Raw genomic sequence first — 16,332 nt, 5'->3', positions numbered from 1 at the left:
TATGAAATCTAAGATTTTGTACTCAGATTATGTTGTTAGTCTCTATGTTTTTATTCTTATGGTTTAGCCTATTAACACAATGAAGAATTTAAAAGAGTTGAATCATTGTCAAAGAAAAGCCCTTGGCCTCACAAGAGTTTGGCAAACATATTCTTATATGTGTTAATGATAATAAAACAGTTTGAATGTATACTTTTTAACAATTCCCTGCTTGAGTTGATATTTTCAATTCACTAGTTCCAATGATGCTCAGTAAGAGGGTATTTTCCATGCTTCAAATTAGTAACTACTGGCTTAGTGGCCATTAGATTTATGAGGTTATTATGAACAAACAGGATTAATCTGGAATCTAAGCATTCACATTTTTATTCCAGACTTTTGAAAGATAAAATACTTTAAGATTCTCCATCTCTTTAACCTAGCAGAGATCAGAGAACAGTGATTAAGAACATGACTGTTCAGACAGCCTGGATCCAACATTTACTAGCTCCATGAGAGCCTATCACTTAAGCCCCAGTTTTCTCAACTGGAAAATAAGGTTAACAATAGTACCTACCTTCCTGGGCATCAAAAGATTGAAATGAGAAAATGTGGCATAGCAAATGCCTAGTACAGTGCCTGGTACACAATAAGTACCCAAAGTGTTCATTATTATAATAATGTTATTATACTGCCTAATAGGAAAAATGTACCCATTATTACATAAATTAGATTATAACTAATATGTTTCAGTGTCAGTTTTGGGTGGAGGCCATTTTGCCTCCACCTAGCGACAGCTCAGACACACCTGCAGAAAATTTGCACAGGTACAGTAAAGCAGGGGTTCTCAGCTAGGGGTTAGTTTACCTCCTAAGAGACATTTGGCAATGCCTGAAGACATTTTAGGCTGTCACAACTAGAGGGAGGAGGAAAACCTACCGGCATTAATAGTGTGGAAGCCAGGGATGCTGCTAAGCATCCTACATCCTACAATACACAGGAGAGCCCCCACTCCACCCCACCCCAACAAAGAATCATCTCACCCCCAAATGCCAAGTTGGCAAGAATGAGAAACCCTGTACCTTAAAGGACAGTGTAACAGAGATGTAATTTCTAAAATATAAACTTCAGAAAATTATTCTGAGGAGATAAATGTTTAAAAATGACATCAGGGTATGCAATACAATATTGATTCCAAGACCCACGCTATAGATATGTAGGAATGAGACATGGATATTTAGTCACGAGACAAGATTGTTTCCGTCAACAAGCCTTCTGGAATGGGATCTATCATGTAATAATATTAAGATATGCTTTATTCTAAAGCAATTGTTATAAAGCTATAAGTACTATATTTGAAACTAAACTTCACTCAAAAGAATAATTTTAAGTACCATTCAAAACCCCAAAACAGTGGAAATCAAAACACTGCAGGAGTAGTTTGCAGACAGGGAGCTTCTCGCCACAGGCCTCTTCACTTGGCTACAGAGATGACTGATCTAGCTAATGGAACACAGAGGTATATCCTTCGTAGATAAGCATCCTGTTTCCTCATTTGCCTACCTGGATGACTTAAACTCATTCCTTAATTAACGCTGCTCAAAAAGCTTGTAAGAGTTCACTTATACTACTTACTTTTCAGTAAATCACAATGGTCTTAAAAGTATGAGATAAAACTGTGAAATATAATCTCAAATATATATGTGTATATATACGTGTGTATATGTGTGTGTGTGTGTGTGTATATATATACATATTTTTTTTTTTACTCTCCTACTCAAAGAAAAGATTAGAAAGGAAGTGGCCCTTATGTCAAAGGTACTTCTCTCTTCAGTGCCTTTCCTACTCAAAGACCTAGATTTGATTCTTGGCACTGAGACTTACTGGCTCTGTGACTTTTGTCAAATAATGTAATTTGTTTTCACAATACTTCCTGTAAATGGACAGGAATATATTATAATTCCCACCTACTGATGACAACATTGAAGCAGCAAAGAAATGATTCCTGTACTTACTGTGAAAGTGATAAAAAATGAAAGTAGCATTAAAACTGTTTTGCAATCCTTAAACAATAGCTATATTTCAAATATTTTCAACTTGGTACATTTATCCCTAAAGGTGACACAGCAAATCTACTATACAACAAAGCCTATAATTTCAACCGCTAAGTCAAAGGGGCTTTTTATTTGTAAAAGTACTATTTAACATACAAGACATTTACATATCTGAAAGGAGAAAGTAACTCAAAAAATGCAAAAAGAAATAAATTGAGCAAATGGTTATTTAGCTATTTTACCATCAAGAAAGATAAGGAAGACATGCAAATCTTATGTCACACTGCTAATAAATATCTTAATATACAGTACTTTTCTTCAGAAAGTACTGCAAAAGAAAATGTAAGAAATAAAGGATCTCTACTTACCCTTCTGGTAAAAAAATTTTCTATAATAGTATGCACCCAGATCTACGTGTTCCACGATGTATCTTTTCACTCTATCTAGGTGCAACACCAAGTTCTCCTTGGGCACTTCAAGTACTGCCACTCCTGCATTTGTGCAATGGGAACTAAGGGTAGACTCAAAGGAGGCACTTTCACATCCACTAAAGGAGCCAGAATTTGATTTCGAAAGGCTGATTTTCCTCTCCCCTTCTCCACCTATCTCATTCCGAAAATACGGACAGCTCATTACAAGCTCATTGCTTTTATCATCTCCCTGGTCCATGCTGAGGCTTCCTTTGGAATTCAGGTCCTCTGTGCTGCCCATTGGGGAGCTAAAACTGGCTGAATGAGACAGAGGTCCAGAGACCAAGGATGCCACGGCAGCTGCGGAAGCTCCAGTGGTGGTGTTTCTCCTCTTAATAACATTGTGCCTGTTCATAATTGCCTCATTCAAATCAAATAATATACTCTGGACATCATAGTGGGCAAAGCACTTTGGACATGCCCAGGGCCTGACAGAATCTTCTGATCGGTTATCTTCAAGATCTGATGACTTCCCAAGTTCTTCACCTTTGGCATTGCGCAATTTACGAAAAATAGATGAGTCTCCAGTTTCAGATTTTGAACGTCGCTTGAGTGGTTTTTCCCTTTCCTTAAAAAGCCTGAGGTTCTCTCTCTGTGAGATAGGCCCGTCTATAACATCCAAAGAGAAACCAGAACCCTTGCCACCACCAGTAATGAGAAAGTCACTGAGCTTGGTTGGAGTTGGACCTCGATCAGATTTGTCATCTTTGTAGCCCTTTAACAAATCAAAAAAGCTTTCTCCGGATGTTCCCTGTTTATCAATTGAAGATGTGCTACCATATTCCCTGTGCAGTGATGGTCCAGTCTTGTATGTAGGTGAGATACATTCATCAAAGCTATCCACATCAAGTTCACTTATGGTGATATCACTGTTGCTTCGCTGGCGTATTCTGCGAAGAGCTTTTCTGGGGGAGCTGGGGTAGGCTTCAGGCATGAGAAATCTGGAGTCCATGTTCTCCGACGGTCTTGTCTTGTTTTTCAGCGTGTTCTGTATGCTTTTCAGCATGGCTGAGTCATTGGAATTGAGGCTAACAGAACTTCCCTGACTCACAGGACTGCTTTTGGAGGACAGGCTATCAAGGCAACTTGAGGTTTCTATTTCCTGGCTTGAACGGCTAGATTCTTTTATGTTTTCCTTTCTTGGGGGCCAATCTGCAATCCTTGCCCTTACCCCCATCTTTGGGACTCCGGGGGTTGAGGTTATATGGTGAGAACCTTCACTTCGGGAGGGTCCTACAGGAGCCAAAACTGATGATCCCAAGCTGCCATTTTGGGACCGGAAGCGCCGCATGTAGAAATCATCAGTGTGGACTTTGGGGGTGCCGTCTGTGCCAACAACAGAGCCCCTGTCAGTGGCAAGAGGCCTTTCTGTCTGTGACCGTTTCAAGCTGGTCATGATGTAAAAGCAAGTAGACTTAAATCCCTGCAGCAAGGACCATCATATCTGTGTTTTAAATGTGCACTTCCCTTTTGGAGAATGGCTTCCAGAAAATACAACAGTTGCATGAGATCTTAATCTTTTTCATTTAAAAGGTTAAATGATGCTTTATTTGTAAAGCACTGAAAATTTGGAACTTCTAAACGTTATAATCCACAACAGTTTCTTTGCTTCACTTTAACAGAGGATTTTCTTTCAGAAAAAACTGAATGGAACTTGTATTACTGAGATTCTGTGGCTGCCATAATCCCATGCTTTCTCTAAAAGAGAAAAGGATAATTTGAATTAGCAGATAAATACATCTAAAAACAAACATGCAATTGTCAAAACCAGACACATGAAAATAAAAGACTCAGTAATGGATTAGGATTCACAGTCCCACAATCCATATTTTCAGTAAAGCAGGTTTGAAATAAAGGAAGAAAGTAAAAACCATTTGACAAAATCCATAATTTATATTCTAAAAAAAAGACTATTAAGACTTCATCTTAATTGAACTGTTTCATAAAATGGGGGGCAGGGGGAGGGGTACATCTTGTTCTGGATATCATGGCTCCTACCCAAAGTACAGACTTTTGCTCCAATGACCTCTAAAAATGTAGAACATCATGAGCTACTATGATGACCAGAAGTTTGAGATGTAACCAAGTGAATAAGATAATTAGAGCAACACAGTTTTTTGACAAAAGTAAAAACTGAAAAATGACTTTACTGAATATGCTGCAACAATCACTTTTTAACTCCTCTATTCCAAAATCAATACACGTTTTTTGTTTCCTTACAAAGGCTTAACATAGTTGGCAAAAACAAATACAGCAGGAAAAAATAAATAAAAAGGGTTTTCCCGGAGCCATTATATCCATTAGCACTCTTTTGTATTTTCCTCTACTTTGTTACTTACCGAGACGAGGATATTGCAGAATGAATCCAGCATTCACCACCACCTCTTCCCAAGCTCTCCTTAGTTTCTTGTACTCTTAAAAGCTAGAAGTATCTCACTAATGAACAAAATGCCTGCATTTCCTTATGCAGTACAACCTACTCCACCCCATCAGTGCTAATTTATGAAGACGGCAGAAACAAAACACAGCTCTGGGTGGCCCTCTCCATATCCCCAACAGATTACAGAGAACTGTTAGCATCCTTCCAGGTGACGGGCATGGAAACGAACTTCCTCATGAGCACGTCAGGCAGGAGGCAGGAGACACAGATTCTGAGTACAAAATTCTGCATGGTTGCGTACATTCTGAAAAGAAAGGCAGAGGCTCCTTTTCCAAGACTCCACAAATTACACAAGAGGTGGCCTTTAAATTCTTGCCAAATACATGTTTGGAAAGATGCTGCTGAACCAGCACTGAGCTGACAGGGCGGCATTGTCTACAAATCACGGCTCTGACACCCGAGGACGACCCGCACTTGCTGCACTTTCCACTCAATGGTAACAAGCACTTACTTCCACGATAATTAAGCATCTCCCTAGTCGGCTTCCTGCCTCCAAGGCAGGCGCTTTCATTTCTCTTGCAGCACACAGCATCATTTTAGAAGACTCGCTGCTATTTAAAGGCTGGAACATGTAGGGGTGTTTCAAAAAAATGCATGCTGCCTGCAGAATGCAAGGCCAGGCGAGCTCTGGCTGGGCTCATGCTGGCTGGGTCTGTGGAGCCATTCAGATAAATGCCAATTGTTTTCACTAGCACTCCTCTTCACTATCTTTTGTAAAAGGGATAATAGTTTTGCACTGCTACCTAGTTAAACCTGGCTTTTGAGCTTTCTAGATACTTCTACTGTCAGACTGCTATTATTCCCTTTACATTCCAGAACTTTACATGTTCCTGTTTCAGTGATAACCCTTCAAGTGACAAAACATGCTAACTGTTGCTTCCGAGGATATCAAAGGATAGCACGTATGGCCACGGCAAAGGTTCAAGAAGTGATTCTCATAAAATGGAAGGAAAATCAATCAACTGAACCAAAATGCAAACACCTGTTCAACATCTCCCAAAAAGCTATTATTTCAATGAATACTCTACATAGCATAAATAATACTTCTAAGTCGATTCTTATAAAAATTAGATGCTTTCAACATTTCTCTCAACCTCACAGAAATCCAAATAAATCATCTTTCATTCCCCAAACATTCATTCTCTAACAGGACAACACACGAATCCCACCATGATAAAAACTCTTGCCACATTTCATATGCCTTAGAAAATACTTTACTGCAGAACTGTCTTTCCTAGGATATGTGAAGTTATTTCCATTAGAGTAGGAAACTAAAAGCTGGCAGTAAAATACAAGAAATAAAACTGACTTGGAAATGCTCAGTCTCCACCATCAGTATTTCTCTTCCAAACCATCTCATATACTTCCAATATTTTTAATGAGTTTATAAAATCTTATTTTTAAATATAAAAATTTCTTACCAATTCAAAAGAAATTTCAAGACTCCCATTACATTATACAACAACGACTCAATGTTTTCTTTTCATTTCAAAATATAAATAAGCACATGGGAGAGAGAGAAGCCATGTTTTAATGGCTTGTAAAAACTGATGAGGTTCGAGATGGGCAATTATGCTGAATAACAGATTTTTTTTTTCAGTCATAAGGACCTTCCTATGTATTTTTTTCTCGCTCTCATTTTACATCTCCCTCCCTCCCTCCCTTTTCTCATTCTTATTTATAGCATCAAAACCCTTTAGGGTACAATATAAACTTTGGGCACTGACTAGCATATATGGAAATATACATGCTTTGCACTTATTAAACTACCAGTCAAAAATAATGCTGACCATCTATGTGTATCATATGATGACATATCAATAATACCTTCACATCTATTCCTTAGGGTTGACTGAAACAGCAAACCTATGTTGACAATGATTAGCAACTCTCTTAAATATCAGCAAACCTGCTTAAGTACCAATATGGTAAAAAGCAATAGAATTAAACAGAAGAGCAATACGAATTCACAGCATGTCACCTCCATCTGTTGAAAGAGCAGGCTATATAAAAATTTTCCTTATTACATGTTTAATTTTACAGCTCTAGATACTATCTAAGTCTATGGTAGATCCACGTAGCTAGAATACTAATTCCATCTAGAGGGCCCATAGTTTAGTTCAATGAGTTCAATTCAACTAGTTGAAAGTCTTTTCATCACTCAAGATCTCTCACAACCTAACCCACCATTCTTCCAGAAGAAATGCTTCCTCCTCTCTTCTAAATCACCCTCTATGTTTCTGTAGTGTCTTCAGAGCATGGACCATACATCCACCAGTCCCTCCTTCAAGGAAAGCTTCAGGTGTAGCAGGGAGACACAGACAAGTAAGAAGATGACAGGGGATGCATGGGTCATGCCTCCTTCCTATACACTTTCCATTTTGATTGTAAGCTCTTTAATAACAGGAACTATCTCCTGCTGGGACTAGTTGTACCACAGTAGGTCAGCCATTTAGAATATCAAGTCCCTGAGAATGCTGAAAGCAGAACCTCTTATGGGATCTCTTGATTGCCAAAAATCCCTTGTCATTCTGGCTCTGTGAAGCATCTGCACTCCTGAACCCATCCTCCATCCTGAACCTCTCTTTTCTGGACCTCTGTGATAACCATGTGCTTCTTCATTTTCTCTTGCCTCTTTTTGCCCACTACTCAGTCTTTAGTTGGGGTCCACTGAAAAGCTAGTGATCGCAGGGTGGTGTCTATGGTTTATCTCTCTTGCCATTTTTCATACTTCTGGAAAGGGGTATAAAGGGTATTTCTATCAGGATGCATGTGAGCAATGAGTGTATTAGGATGAGACAGAAGCATGGGTCCACTGGAGTAATAATATCACTGTGGAAAGCAGAGTGTTGATTGGGCTGGATCACATTTGTCTGTGCAGCTGAACAAAGGCAGAATAATTAAGTTACTGGCTGGAAATCTGCATGGCAACCAGTACTCTGTCTGGTGATACTGTAGGTGCCTGCAGCTTTAAATATCATCTCTATGCTGTTACCTCCAAATATCTGGTCATGATCTTCTCCATTAAACTCCAGATAAAATAGAGGTTGGTGTTCATTTGATATCTTCTTTATTTATCTATTTTACAATGACATAACCAACAAGCAGAATAATGAAAAAAAAATTTTTTTCGAGAAATGATTAAGTGGTAAGGAAGGGAGCACAGTAATTCAAGGAATAGAATGAAAGAAATAACATTGTGCCAAGGGCATAAAGAGCAGTTTAAAGGTTACAAGAAGAAGATGTGCGAAGGGGGTGGGGTTGGGGGAACACTACAGTTCCTGTTGTGAAAGAATTACAGTGCAATATGGTAGGGTCACCAGAAAGATGTAGCATTCCTCATAAAATACTTCCACATTCCAAAATGAGATCTTCTCAGATTCTTTAAGTGGTATAGCCTAAAATACAAGGCCAGCTCTCAATGTTTCAGGGCAGTAGAAGGAACCGTGTTGATGAATAACTATTCAAATGCCCCAATAATCCAGACATATACACTTCAGAAGTATTTATGAAAATTTCCAGGCCCAGCACAGTGGCTTGGGCCTGTAATCCCAGCACTTTAGAAGGCCAAGGCAGGAGGATGGCTTGAGCCCAAGAATTTCAGACCAGCCTAGGTAACATGGTAATACCCAGGCTCTTAAACAAAAACAAAAACAAAAAAAAATAGAAATAGTTTTTGAACTTGTGTACACAGACTTAGAATGCCTGTAAATATTCTTACTTCAGAATGTAATAGAACACTGTTTAAAAACAAAAATATGACTTCCCAGTACTTGAATATTAGATGAGCTAAGATAATCAAATAAGGCAAACTATTTTCTTTACATCCCTTCTTGGCTTTCCTGAATTCCACTCACATTACATAAAAGTCGCATCTCAGACAGAAGGGATGGCTCACTCTTTCAAGTTAGCCTGAAACACATCTTAGTGCAATGTCATGGATAATTCAAGATTTATGAATCAGCGTAAAACTTTTTAGAATGGAATTTCTACCTCCTTTCATTTCTGTATTCTCCCTTCAACAAAAAGCAGGAAGAGTTGAGAAAAACAGTTGATAAATCTAGTTCCTGCTCTCTTCATGTTCACTCTCTGAAAGAGACAGCACTGATGGAAACAAAGTCGAGTCAAAAAAACTTTTGGTAAAATTAACAAAGTGAATACAAAAGTTATAGATACAAAACATGTAACATGATAAAGCTGTATTTGAATTTAGAGATAAGAAAACAACTTAAAACGTGCCTGTTTGGACAGAGGAAGGATCAAAAGGGAAAATCACATTTCCCTCCCACTCACCCTCGTAGCTAAAAAAGTTCAGTGAAGAAGGTTACGCTTCTAAGGTTTTGTTAAGCTTGAATATAGTTTGTATAGCTGAAGGTGAAGGAAAGAACACAAAAGTTTGGCAGAAAGCTTGAGGGCAGAAGAATGATAAAGAATGCTGGAACAAGTTACATGGTGGAATAATAATTATTATTATTATTACTATTTGAGACAGGGTCTTGCTCTGTCACCCAGGCTGGTGTTCAGTTATATGATCATGGCTCACTGCAGCCTTGAACTCCCAGGCTCAAGTGATCCTCCCACCTTGGCCTCTTGAGTAGCTAGGACTACAAGCATGCCTCACCATGCTTGGTTAATTTTTAAAATTTTTTGTAGAAATACAGTATTGCTATGTTGCCCAGGCTGATCTTTAACTCCTGGGTTCAAGGGATCCTACCAAAGTGCTGAGATTACAGGAGTAAGCCAGTGCACCCAACCCATGGTGGAATAATTGGTAAGTAGTAAATTGATTCAACAGCTGGCAAAATGAAGGAGAACAGAAGTACATGTCAATGTTCATCTCTTACATTTAAATATGACTAATCTCATGCAATAAGCACATAATAAAATACCAAAGACCTAAGTTGGAACAGCTTAAAGTAGGAAGGGCAAAAGGAGTAAAAGGTAGTAAGTAGAAAGGTAAAAGTGAAACAGAATTATTAGAGGAAAATAGTGTTTGAGGTGTGGTAAGTTATAATAGCACTTTAAAGGAAAACAAGCCAAAAGCTCACTAATTCATTGGGGGCATCGAGAGTTTCCATGCCTGCCCATCAGGACAGCAAGAGACCAGATGAGACCGAAGTAGTAAATGAGTGTTTTTATCATAATAATTGTATGATAAAACACAACTATCATACATTTAAAATACATTAAAAAAACTTATTCACCCAGTACTGTAAACTGAACAACTGATTATCAAATCAAATCTGGTATTAAATAACTTATTACCAAATATATCTGGGGAAAGAGGAATGTGAGAAATAGATGCCCTGGGACAACCAGTAAATATCCAGCACACGGGGTAAGTGCTTGTCTATTTTCCCAAACTATGCTCAAATTCAAGTAACCCACAAAAAAGCATTCTATAATTAAATAAGGCAGTAATACACTGTATATCACCTTGCTTAGGACATCTCGATATATGTTGGTCTATTAAAGCCTCCAAGAAATCTGCAGCCACAGTGGCTCACGCCTGTAATCCCAACACTTTGGGAGGCTAAGGTGGGAGGGTTTCTTAAGCCCAGGAGTTTGAGAACAGCCTGGGTAACATAGTGAGTTCCCATTATTTTTATTAAAAAGCAGAGAACACCACCACCACCACCACTAATTTTATTAAACTAAGAAATTTCTTAACTGATTTGACCATGAACTCACTTAAAAAAAAAAATCAAACATTTTATATCATGCATCCTATTGAACATAACTGGGGACAAACAGGCCCATATTTCAGAAGAATACAGGATAAAAAAGAAACTGAAAATACATCACAAATTTTGATATGTTATAGATAGATAGATAGGCAGGCAGGCAGGCAGACAGATTAAAAGGGCAAAGTAAGTTCACCAAAGGACTGACAATGTTTGTCTTTTGATTATGAGTAATTTCTGTTTTTTTATTTGTCTATATTTTTTATTTTCTGAAATGAACATGTGTCACCTTCATAATCAGAAACAAAACTTATAAGAAAAAAAGCCATCTTTCTGTTGCTAAAAATATAAAATATGATCTGGGAATGCAGTATGATGACCACACGTTTAAATACTAATTCTAAGATACTATACTTTGTTAAACCTCCAACCATTCAAATCACCAAAAAAGTAAAAATCCAACAGATGTCAGGTCCTTCCTGTAAGATGTTCTTGTGCTAAATCCCCTAATTAAAATGAAATCAAAGAAGGCTGTATAAAGTAGAGAGTACTAAAGATTATAAGATTAGCAGTATTTATAGGATTTGAATATTTCACATAGATGATTAACACAATTGCTTATATTTCCTCATTTACAGATGCTTTCCTTATATTTAATATTGACAAAAAAGTTCCCTTGTCCCCAGCAGCCTTCACCTTGTCCCCTCCCAAGACTGTAGTGACCTAGGAAAATCAGATAAGGGTACCTACACAGAGCACAGGTTGCCATCATTAGTTCCCCTTTCCTGGGAAGCATCTACTTTCCTATGTATATTCTGTCCTTTTCACAGTCCTCCTTCTGCAGGATTGAGGCTAAATCTGAAGAATGTCTCTATGTGGACTCACACCAACACCCTGGAGAGCTTTACTAAAGTGCTACGTGGTATCAGTGGTCAAGGAATCACACACTGGGGAAGAAGAACCTGGTAGTACTGATTTTCTCCTTTGAGGGCAGAAGAGAAAGCAATGAAGTCAGATTTACATTAGATAAGCCATGAAAATTGCCTTTGATCCCCATATAATGAACTCTGTAAAAAACGCAGCAGAGAATTTGCATCTCTAAGACAAATTTTCAGGCTGCTAACATTGGCGATTTCAGACAGTCACTGTCAGTGACACAGGGGGCCATCTCTACCCTCAAGTCTCTATTATCTAACTGGAAAAAGAAGACAAGTATGTAGGAAACGGGAGGGGGCTCAGTAGGAAGGAACACCACAAATGGCTTTATTAAGGATAGCGCAGTTTTCTTATTTGAATATTTACGTTCCAAAAAGAATTTAAGAAACTGCACTTGAAAAAACACGTTTAAATTTAGCTTAGGAAAAAAGCAGAAAGGAGCATAAGAACAATGGGTGAACATAATATCCAAACTATTATTAATCATGATTGATATCAACAGTAAGCACATTTCCCTTAGCAGATTTTGAAATACCACCCAAGAACCTAGAACGTAAGAGAAAAAAATTAAAATAACTCCACATTGCCTTAGCACGTCCTTAAATACAGACTGCAGATGGTTCCTGTGTCTGTCTGACTGTACCGTTATCTCTGAGCATAACCTCTCTCCCTCAAGGGATCTAAGACAGCAGGACTCTGTCACCCATTTCGTTTTCTCACACATGCTCATTCCTTTCCTTCAGTCCTCACCAGCACTCCAGGAGTACAGATGACCCTTGAAAAACACAGGTTTGGACAGGGGGGGCCACTTATCTGTAGATCTTTTTTCAATAAATACACTAAAAAATATTTTGGAGAATTGTGACAATTTGAAAAAACTACATAGCCTAGAAATATAGAAAAAAATCAATAAAAAGTTAAGAATGTCACGAATGCAGAAAATACATGTAAGATATTAGTCTATTTTATCATTTACTACCATAGAAAATACATAAATCTACTTAAGGAGCTAAAATGTATCACAACTTATGCACAGAAAGATCATAAACGGTGTGGTCTGCAGCTGAGAGAAATGTAAACAAATGTAAAGATGTAATATTCAATCATAACTGCATACAATTAATTGTAATACATGCTGTACTCCTAAAATAATTTCATAGCCATATCCTGCTGCTATTGTGGTGAGCTCAAGTATTACAATTCTCTGATTAAAAAGTAATCCTCTCCAGGTGAGCAGTTCCTCTCTCTGACAAACTTCATGTCAGAGTAAAAAGTGACCTCTCGTGGTTCTGGTGTGTTTTTCACACTTAGTAAAATACGTTAACCCCAAATAACACCATGGGACCCATATGAAGTCCCACTAGTGATGCTAAAAGTGCTCCCAAGAAGCAAAGTCAGGATTTTATAAGGAAGAGTTGGATTGTTTGATCTGTACCATGGACTGAAGTCTGCAGCTGCAGTTGCCTGCCACATCAGACAGGTGAAGTAAATTTACAGTACCGACAAACACAGTAAAGTACTGCAAATGTATCTTCCTGATGATTTTCTTAATAACATTTTCTCTTCATTAGTTTACTTACTGTAAGAACACACTATATAATACATGTAACATAGAAACGTGTTCATTCACTGTTCATGTTATCAGTAAGGCTCCTGGTCAACAGTAGGCTATTAGTCAAGTTCTGGGGGAATCAAAAGTTATACTCAAATATTCAACTGCATGCAGGGTGGGAGTTTTGGTGCCACAATCACTGCATTATTTAAGGGTTAACTGTACCTCCATTTTACGAAGGAAGAAAGAGCATAGAGAGGTAAAGGAGTGGCCAGGCCAGGTGCAGCGGCTCACAACTGTAATCCCAGCACTTTGGGAGGCTGAGGAGGGAGGATCGCTTGAGCTCAGGAGCTTGAGACCAGCATGGACAACAAAGCAAGACCTTGTCTCTACTAAAAAATAAAAAATAAAAAGTCCGGGAGCAGTGGCTCACGCCTGTAATCCCAGCACTTTGGGAGGCCAAGGTGGGCAGATCATGAGGTCAGGAGTTCAAGATCAGCCTGGCCCACATGGTGAAACCCCATCTCTACTAAAACTACAAAAATTAGCCAGGCATGGTAGCGTGTGCCTGTAATCCGAGCTACTTGGGAGGCTGAGGTAGGAGAACTGGTTGAATCTGGGAGGCGGAGGCTGCAGTGAGGGGAGATCGCACCACTGCACTCCAGCCTGGGTGCCAGAGCAAGACTCCGTCTCGGAGAAAGAAAAAATAAAAAATAAAAAAAATTAGCCAGGCATGGTGGTGTGTGCCTGTGGTCCCAGCTATTCAGGAGGCTGAGGTGGGAGGGCTGCTTGGGCTCAGGGGGTTGAGGCTGGAATTAGCTGCCATCGGACCACTGCACTCCAGCTTGAGTGACAGAGCAAGACCGTTTCGAAAAAAAAAAAAAAAAAGACATGCCCAACAAGTCATAAAGTTAAGCAAATTGTGTATAACACAAAGTGCAGCTGGGTGCAATGGCTCACATCTGTAACCCCAGCACTTTGGGAGGCCAAGGCAGGCGGATCACCTGAGATCAGGAGTTCAAGACCAGCCTGGCCAACATGGTGAAACCCCACCTCTACTAAAAGAATACAAAAATTAGCTGGGTGTGGTGCTATGTGCCTGTAATCCCAGCTACTTGGGAGGTTGAGGCAGGAGAATCATTTGAACATGGGAAGCGGAGGTTGCAGTGAGCTGAGATCGCACCACTGTACTCCAGCCTGGGCAACAGAGTGAGATTTGTCTCCAAAAAAAAATAAAAGTGCTCACTATATAGCAGGCTCTCTCTCAATACTGGGCTAGTGGTTACAAAATTTATGGCAGAAAAACTACTTTGAAAATATATTATTAAAGAAAAAAAGGCTCCCTTATAGCCTGTGTACCACTTCTGCAGTCCAACCCGGGCATGAATTTCTACATCCTGTGGAAATGGATACAGTGAGAGAAAAAGTATTTACTGATAATTAACTTTAACTTTTTAAAAATGCTATGGTAGTCACGTCACTTTGAAAACCTTCAGTGGCTCCTCAACTGCCATGCCATTATTTTCTTTTTCTTCTTTTTTTTTTTGCTCTGTCGCCCAGGCTGGAGTGCAATGGCACAATCTCGGCTCACTGCAACCTCTGCCTCCCGGGTTCAAGCGATTCTCCTGCCTCAGCCACCCGAGTGGCTGGGACTACAATCGCCCACTACCACACCTGGCTAATTTTTATATTTTTAGTAGAGATGGGGTTTCACCATGTTGGCCAGGCTGGTCTCGATCTCCTGACCTCGTGATCCACCTGCCTCGGCTTCCCAAAGTCTGCAATTACAGGCATGAGCCACTGCACCTGGCCCATGCCATTATTTTCTTATTTAGGCCTGGATTTTAGGCCTGGAATTCAAGAGTAACTGGCACCTGCCCACAAACTGCTTCCTTCTTATATTAACAGAAGGAAACAGGCTTGCCCTAGACAAACCACTGTGCCCTCTTCATAAAGCTCTACCAAGTGACTCAGCCTGCATGAAGAATTCAATATTGACAATTTAAAACTGTAAATTATAAAGAATACCTTGTCTGAGCCCATCATTTTCCACCTGTAGTAGCCAGAAACTGTAAGTCCACCTAGGATTAAATAGCAAGGGGCAAGTCCAGGTTTACATCCAGATTTCCTCATTCCCCAACTCTTACCCTGCCTGTTGCACCATGCTGTCCTTTCAGAGCATGCTTGTTCAATAATCTGTTTCCATCCATTGTAACCAGTTATGTATGCATCAGGCACTGCTCATTATCTCACTAACTTGCTAAAGCAATCTTTAAAGAGCTATTATCTACTGCAGTTTGTATATGAAGACCCAGCAGCTTAGACGAGACTGGGTCACTGCTCGAGAGTCTGATCCCTAAGCCATGTTCCTTGTACCAGGGCACCCTCCTTTCTAAAAACGCTTCCCTTTCTGCTACTTACTGAAATTTCAAGATTCAGTCTACCTGTGGTTCAGTCTTCTCTCCCCAGTGAGACTTTCAGGCTCTTGAGGAAAAGATCTGTCCAATCCTTATCCTGAAAGCACCTAAGCTTAGTACCCTTGAAATGTAATCACTAGAAATAAAAGTTATATGCTTTCAGCTAAAATAGAATGGAAATTAATTGATAAATTATCAGAACTTCTATTGTAATCTAAAATGTAATCATGGTTATTTCACACATATCTGTGTTGAAGGAGAAATGCCAAAAACAAGTCCACATTAGCAAAATTTAATACAGGTTTCAGCTTCATCTTTCTCTCTTAAAGAGCCTTCACAACAGTAATGAATGAAAAATAGTGGGTTTGACCTTCTCCCCCCAATCCACTCATCAAAGGAGCATGAAAACCAGGCATAAAAAGGAGCAAATCTCTTAAAAGATTAACAAGAAGTGACACAGAACTGGATAAGACACTGTCACAACGAAGTAACTAAAAGATAAACTAATCCACAATAGAATCGACTATTTAAAATCCTAGCAAATAAACACATTCTCACAGGACAATGGAAGGCAGTGTGGTTAATACAGCATTAAAGGGAGAGACAACTGAAACCAGAAATTTAAAACAATTACCATCAAATTAATGATGGTCAAAATAATTTTTATCTTTCACCCTCAAATAATTTTTCTCCCCACACAAGTCTCTCCTTTGCCCTTTTTCAGTCATTTTTGAACCCGGTTATATGCTTACTGAAAATTTTAATAACTGAAATAGTGCAGAAAAAGTGAAAAGTATACG

At 39.0% G+C, this 16,332-nt stretch overlaps 1 protein-coding gene across 25 annotated transcripts in view; it reads right to left on the bottom strand.

Annotated features, from left to right (window-relative positions):
- SIPA1L1 (signal induced proliferation associated 1 like 1) overlaps nucleotides 1-16,332 on the bottom strand; it is a 411,542-nt gene that overhangs the window by 153,162 nt on the left and 242,048 nt on the right. For all 25 annotated transcript variants that reach the window (XM_054530289.2, XM_063715614.1, XM_063715628.1 and 22 more), the window contains one exon: nucleotides 2,402-4,201. In XM_054530289.2, the coding sequence (XP_054386264.1) occupies nucleotides 2,402-3,899 (1,498 nt within the window). In that variant the 5' untranslated portion in view covers nucleotides 3,900-4,201. The remainder of the gene's footprint in view (nucleotides 1-2,401; nucleotides 4,202-16,332) is intronic.

The sequence above is a fragment of the Pongo abelii genome, chromosome 15 (genome assembly GCF_028885655.2).
Source record: "Pongo abelii isolate AG06213 chromosome 15, NHGRI_mPonAbe1-v2.0_pri, whole genome shotgun sequence".
NCBI lineage: Eukaryota > Metazoa > Chordata > Mammalia > Primates > Hominidae > Pongo > Pongo abelii.
Note: the sequence above shows the minus strand (reverse complement) of the source record. Positions and strands in the feature narration are given on the sequence as shown.